Raw genomic sequence first — 7206 nt, 5'->3', positions numbered from 1 at the left:
CAGGGGTTTTATGGCTGTATGCAGGTATGAAATGAAAAACATAGCAAGAAACTTTGAACTTTTAAGAAGATATCTGCGTGAAAATGTGGAGGTTTCTTTTTCATCCATCACTAAATGCTTCTGTTTCCTCCATCAAAATACCTATGAATGAAAATTTTAAAGTCCACCCACCTTCCCAGGTACAAATCTGGTCTCACAGGGGAACAGCATTTGAAAAAAAAATTGGACTTGGGTCATCAAGTGATGCTTCTTTAAAATGTAGCCCCATCGGTTAATGGAAGTAGTGAAACACATAGTACTGCATTTTGAATGAAGGCTCTAATTCAAAAATAATTGTCTTTTGTCACCAGGGAGTAAGAATGGGAGAGACATCTACAAATGTAGCTACACTCAACATGAAACAGGCTGTCAAGATCAATGTGAAGGATGGTTGTGAAGTGGATAACCCCTGTGATTCCAGCCCATGTCCCCAGCACAGCTACTGCAGTGACGACTGGGACAGCTACTCCTGTGTCTGCGACCCAGGTAACCTAGTGACCATCCCATGCACTCATCCAGGAGCTGGATCACATCTTCATGTGCTCATCAGAAGAAGAGCAGCGACAGCAGCAGCATGCTTACGAAAGCGCTCATCTTCTGATTCTTCATCTTCCAATCAATGTTATCTTTCTTGCTGTATCTTACTTACGTATCTTACTGTAGCACCCTTGAAACTGCAGTCATGGACTTAACAATCGTGTTCCAGACAGCGTATCAACCAAACAGAAAGACGGTCTCTAGTCCAAAGGGCTCTTTCCATGTAACTTGCCTTTTCTTTTTGTCCGTTTTCTTTTTCTTTTCTTCTTTTTCTTTCCCAGCCTTTTCTGCTGTTGAATTTCAGTCTCACACCCTGCATCCTAATCAAGATACTTGGAATGTTTTCTCCGTTTTGGTGCATGTAGCCAGCACATGCTGTCAGCACCCAGCACAGTCACCTCCCATACACTCAGGGAGAGAATACAAAACTATTTGTAACACATGTCCTGAATATAAAACTGGGAACCAAAGGCACAAGTGTGCCTCAAGCATGTTAACAGGCTGTCAAAAAGAACAGCCCAATACATTTTTGCTGAGAGGGAAAAGAGTACCTTCTTTCTGACGGTATCTCAGGGGGATCTACTGATTATTGACGATAGGTTATTAGTGTATAAATTTAAAATAGATGGTCTTTTGGAGACATGCAAATCGTAAATTACAGTGGTTACTGTAATTTTATGACCTTGTCTCCCTAGGGTACTTTGGAAGAGACTGTGTTGATGTATGTAACTTGAACCCATGTGAGCATGTCTCCACGTGTGTGCACAAACCTAGCTCATCCCATGGCTACACCTGTGAATGTGGACAAAGCTACTATGGACAGTACTGCGAGAGCAAGTAAGAGGATTATTTTTGTTCTAAGTTTCTTGATCCTTCTAGCTAGCTCTTTTCCTGAGGCAGCAATTCTCCCACTTCCTTTTCTGCTTCCATTAGCTTTCCTGGTACAATTTGAGTGCTCATAGTGGATGGTATTTGCAGGCTCCCTGCCCTCTGGCACCCCTGAACTCTCTTCCTAGAGACCAGGCAAACTTCCATGCATTCATAGGCCACTTTTATTCATCAGCAGCTCAGGGGCTTGACCAATTGTGCTGTGTAACACAGCACTGCGTCTGACCTGTGCCTTGCGGTGAACTTGGCCTGAGTTTGCTCTGGGTCTCTCCGTCAGCTCCCCCAGCACACACAGACAAGAGCAGTGCACCCAGTTAGGTGGCCTGTGGCCAGATAAAATGGCTTTCCATTTTGGGTCCAGTCCTTGGGCTGGCAGAAAGCCATCTCTTCTGGACAGTCTGGGAGGCCTATGTCCTGTTGCTGTGTGGGAGAAACGTGCCAATTCCCTCGTCACTGGCTTCCTGGTCTCCGATAAGAATTCAGCAACTGGCCTTAGCCCAGAGACGATACTTTGATTTACCGTAATATGGGCCATTCATGATGTGCAAATGAAGTGCATTTGTCTGCCCATTTAGGAATAGCTCATGTGATGTTTCCTTCCCTTTGAAAACCACAAGCTTCTTCCTCCGCCTTTTGTTGTGTGGGCTTGCGAATGTTGGCTGTGCTGCTGCCAGATTCATCTTTCATTCCTCTGGATTAGCGACACAGAGACGTTGTCCCTTGTCATTATCTGCTGACATCATGTCAAGTGCAGCATTGTGGGTTTTCATATTATAAAGCATAGAGGCACAAACGTGGCAATTACCGTCAACAAAATTCGGCGTGGTCTTTGAAACAGACGGCTAACAGCTTTTCTTTCCTAAAATGAGCAGCAGGGAGGGGTTTCCTGTGCATTATGCTGATGACAGACTCAGCAGTGCCATCCTTCAGGCTATTGCTTGATGAAGACTTCCAGCTAGCAGAGACCCTGGCTGCTGCCCTGGCCCCTTCCCAGAGCTCTCCTTGCCAGCACTACTGTTGGGACATCTGTGGGACAAGCCAGCTCAGAAACTCATCCAGAAAAAAAAAAACAGTGAAACAAGGGTTATCCTTAGCAGGGGTGGCTTTTGGGTTGCTCCACAGCCTTCGATGAGCTGTGCTGCTCATAGTCTGAATCACAGTCTTTGATTCATAGTCAAAGCTGCCACCTTTCCCATGTCCCCAACAACATGTGTCCTCCTGCAGATGACTGAGCAGTTGTGCTCACATAGCCCAACGCAGGCCATCCAGCCTGCCCTAGGTAGCGCTTTCCCATCAGGGAAGTGGGACTGGTGAGGCTGGGACTGTTTCCACTAGGCAGCATGGGCCCCATCGCCCTCTCCCAGAGGAAAGACCATTTTATTTGCTTATACAGATGTATACTCTTTATAAAGAGGAGCTGGTCTTGAAATCATTTAGAGAAGCATTCCCTCTAGGGTTTTGTAGTACTGATATTCTTTATTTTCTTTTATTGCAGCGTATATATATTTATAAATGTGTCAACTGTTGGCTGCCGCAGTGAGATACATTATGGTTTGTAAGCTAATGGAGTTGAGTGCAGATTTGGCCCAAAGCTCTCTTTTCTCACCTTTTAAGAGGAAGCTTAAAAGAACTTTCCTTCAATTTGATTTTCTTTTATAGGATCGACCTGCCTTGTCCCAGAGGGTGGTGGGGAAATCCCATCTGTGGCCCATGTAACTGTGAGACTAGTAAAGGGTTTGATTCTGATTGCAATAAGACCAATGGAGAATGCCACTGCAAGGTAAGCGAAAGAAACCCATCGTAAGTCAGAATGTCTTTAGTTTAAAAAGTAACTATACCATCAATAACTACAGGTGAGTATCTGAGACAAAGTACTTCTGAGACAATGTGCTTCGTATCATATATATGTATGTGCACGGTGTAGTTAATCTTTACCTAAAATATTTTGCCTGCACCGCCCTCCACAAAATCATACTGTGCAGCTCTTATCTTATTTGCATTTGGAAAGCAAAACTGAGAGGATGAAAACCTGACTCTGATCTCTCTGAAGTGTAGCCTGCTTTATCAGGGGAGATTGGACCTGGGCGCAGAGGAGTGCCAGTGGTGTTTTGTGTATCACAAGTGAGTAATAGCCGTGAAACAGCTTGGCCAGCTGGGTGAAGCTCTTCCCTGTGCAATGGCCAGCAAAAGGCCTAGCAGCTGGAGAGAGGCTAAATGCTTCTCTCAGTGCCGGCTCTGTGAGTTTAAGAGGAATTTGCGGCGGACATGGGAGAGGAGGTGCCTCCCTCCTGAAGGGCTTACAAAGGACTCCTCACAATAGGTTTTACAGTGGGCTTGAGTGACATTAGAGGAGCTGGGCCTGTGCAGACCAGCAGCAGTGAATCTAGCCCCGTACTCCATTCTGAAATGCCAGCAGGACACACAGCAACTGTTGTGTTAAATCGAGTCAGCAGGGTGCCAGCACCATGCTCTTGTGTAATCCCATAATGCCTCAGATCAAAAGTATTAACAGATACAATTTGAATACACAATCATTGGTTGCTCTCCACCCTATATATGAAACACAAATAAATGGTGCAAGAAGTATCCTTACTGGCTTGTTCATGCTATAAAAGAGTGGAATTGCAAAGCAGAGAAAACTGCAAATCCTCAAAGAATAGATTTACTGGGTACTGGCAGCAAATGCATGAGAAGTAACTTGGACCCTCTGCCCCCACTGCGAATGGTGGTCGAAACCCCAGGTTTCTGCAGCACAGAGGAGCCCAGCCACCCTCCTGGCGTTCAGCTCTGCCTCTCTGTGTTGCCTGGGCTAACAGCATGGTTCCCATAGCTATTATGTTTTCTGTTAATAGTAATATCATTATTATCCTATGCTTTGCAAAATGAGCTCTTTTACGAGGCACATGCTGCTCAAGCAGGATTTCAGAAACTCAAGCAATTTGGAATTTAAGTCAAATACCTCATGTCTATCGTTTTGGTTTCTCTAGGCAAATTACTACAGGCCCCAGAGCAGTGACACCTGCTACCCCTGCGACTGCTTCCCATCCGGTTCCCACACGCGTGCCTGCGACATGGAGACAGGACAGTGCCCTTGCAAACCTGGCGTCATCGGGCGGCAGTGCAACCGCTGCGACAACCCCTTTGCTGAAGTGACCTTGAAGGGCTGTGAAGGTACCTCCTGTCAGCAAACAGTGCTGATCAGCTGGGCTGTCCTTGCAGGACCAGAGCTGCCAGCAGCAGGCAGATGGGGGGTGCACAGCAGTGGGCGTGCAGCTGCATCCTAGGGTGCGTGTGAGCCTGGCAGGGTGGCTCCAGCAGGGGCAATGGGAGCTGCAGCAGCCTAAACATGCACACCTCCTTCTAAGTGTACCAATATGATTCATGGGCACTGCGGAAAAAGAAAAAAACTTATGTTTCTTTAATTTTCATCAAATGGAAATATATCAAGCTTATTAGCTAAACACTAATCCCAATTTTACTTGAAACCTGACTTCATCTGCCAGTGCAGCACTGGATTGCTGTGCTGCAGCTGAAGAGACAGGAGAGGCCTCGCACCTTCTGCCCACAGAGGCTGTGCTGTGTGCCTGCTGCCTGCTGCCTTCCTTCCCCATCCTGCCCATCCTGCCTTTCCTCTCACCCGCCCACTCTCCTCCTGCGATCAGCACAAAGCTGCTGCAGCAGCCACCTTGCCACAGTGTGTGGGTGAAATGAAGGAGGAATGTTTTCCCACAATAAAGGGGCAGGCAGAGATAGGCAGAGCCAAAATCCAAAGCCCCGTAATCATCCTGAGTTCTCTTCTGTCTGTACCTGTCTGCCTGCACCGCTGGATAAGGAGCAGCTGACAAGGTTACAGGTTGGAAGGCACTGCAGAGGGCAGGTGTACTGATGGGGCTTGGGAATTACAGGAACGTCCTTTAGGCAGGTTGAAATATCTGCTGGTTGTGATTTTTATCTTGTCAGAAAAATTGCATCATCTCATTTTCTGCTTTCAGTAATTTATAATGGCTGTCCCAAAGCTTTTGAGGCTGGTATTTGGTGGCCACAGACCAAGTTTGGCCAGCCAGCTGCTGTGCCATGTCCTAAGGGATCAGTGGGTAAGTTCCCTGGGTAAGACATTTACTATTTTATCTACATGCCTGTTTGAGGGGGGGGGAAAGAGCAAAAAAGAGTGTACATAGGGAATGGCGTTCATTCATTGAGTCTAGATTACAGCATAGCTCATGCATGTCACAGGCAGGAAAGTTGGGCTAGGTGAAGCTCAAGAACTTTTAAAACACATTTGGAATAGTCGAAAAAATAAATGCAAAAGTGCACCAGATAAACACATAAAAAGAACAGAAATTCTGTATCTGTATTTTCAAAAAAGTACAGTCCAATTTTCTGTTGACTTTTATCAAGCAAGTCTTACACATGTAACTTTTAGTTTCTGGTGACTTATACATGATCTTTAACGATTCAAAGATAAAATTAGGAAAATAATTTATGTGATGACTAGCATTGCAGGCTAATAGCGCTAAGAGTTATGACTGAATCATGTTTTTCCACCCATGATCTTTCTCTAACCCATAAGTCAGATGGCTGAAAAATGCATTTTATGAAGCGCGTGAGCTGTGTCATTTTGTACTACAAGCAAACGACAATCTGCTTTTTCATGCACATCCCTGAAAATGTTTGTCTGGTGGAATACCAAAGCAGATTGAACAGAGTTCACAATCTTTTCCAAAGTCTCTTCTGGGGGAAATGAAGCCTCTGCTTCATTTGTGGCCCTGGTAACTCTGCTGTGAGCTCTCCTCAGGCTCAATGAGTTACAAATGGTTATGTGACTTCTCCATTTATTATAGGGGGGAAGTCAATGCCTGCAGGTGCGTGGATTTGTGGTCACCCAAGGTCCTGTTCTCAGGGTTTTAGGAGACAGATTTTTTTTTTTCTTTTAAGTCAAAGAGTAGTTACATTTTTGAACAGTATAAGGTTGAATTAAAGTAAGTTTTTGCGCTAAATTTGTGTGGTTCTTGTGGTTGATTCCATTGTCCCTTCTAGGAAATAGGCTGCCAGGCAAGGGTACTTACAGGAATTGCACAGTTTGAGTGAATTTTACAGAAAGTTCAAAAAAAGTAAGCTTTATAGTAATGAATATTCAGACTAGGAACCTGAGGTTTAATTGTGTTAATCTAATCACAGAAGAGAAACAATACAATTAGATATTGTTCAATTAATTAGAATTCTGATTTAGAAATTGGTAATTAAATGGCTTTCACACATGCAATGTGTATCCAATCCAAGTTAACTAGCACTATGTAAATTTTGAATTTGATAACTTGCACTTCACTGTGAAGGATCAACAGCCAAGGATCACATTTTAAAATGGTTTGACAAATAGTACAAAATAATAGGCTAAATTAAACAGTGAGCTGCTCACAGGCCATTCACAGTGGCAAAAGGCAATTAAGTGTGTTGGCTGAAGTGTTTACTCTGCTGCATGCGAAGGTGCTAGCGTGTTTTGACATGAAGACAGCACTTATCTGGGAGATATTATAGAGGCTGTTGCACAGAAATCTGAGCAGGGACTTGTTTTCATAAATATTTAGAAAGCCTTTCTCAAATTTGTTATAAATAAATTGTTGAATTCATTAGAGAGTGTTAGGGCAGCGAAGCTGAGAGCAGTTAGGCAGATCTGGAGTTTGCGTAACTTTTCTCTAAAGCCTGGGATTAAATGATTCCTGAAGATTAGCAGTTTTAACTTGT

The 7206-nt window shown here is 44.4% G+C and overlaps 1 protein-coding gene across 1 annotated transcript in view; it reads left to right on the top strand.

The window, feature by feature from the left end:
- Positions 1 to 7206, top strand: part of CELSR1 (cadherin, EGF LAG seven-pass G-type receptor 1) — a gene marked incomplete at its 5' end in the record, with an annotated part of 93801 nt that overhangs the window by 55543 nt on the left and 31052 nt on the right. Inside the window, 6 exons of the mRNA XM_010185613.1 lie at positions 1 to 24; positions 351 to 525; positions 1272 to 1413; positions 3124 to 3244; positions 4452 to 4635; positions 5457 to 5558. The exon at positions 1 to 24 is cut by the window's left edge and continues 111 nt beyond it. Of these exons, the coding sequence (XP_010183915.1) occupies positions 1 to 24; positions 351 to 525; positions 1272 to 1413; positions 3124 to 3244; positions 4452 to 4635; positions 5457 to 5558 (748 nt within the window). The remainder of the gene's footprint in view (positions 25 to 350; positions 526 to 1271; positions 1414 to 3123; positions 3245 to 4451; positions 4636 to 5456; positions 5559 to 7206) is intronic.

The sequence above is a fragment of the Mesitornis unicolor genome, unplaced genomic scaffold (genome assembly GCF_000695765.1).
Source record: "Mesitornis unicolor isolate BGI_N332 unplaced genomic scaffold, ASM69576v1 scaffold24645, whole genome shotgun sequence".
Lineage (NCBI taxonomy): Eukaryota > Metazoa > Chordata > Aves > Mesitornithiformes > Mesitornithidae > Mesitornis > Mesitornis unicolor.
This window is presented reverse-complemented; position numbering and strand designations above follow the sequence as displayed.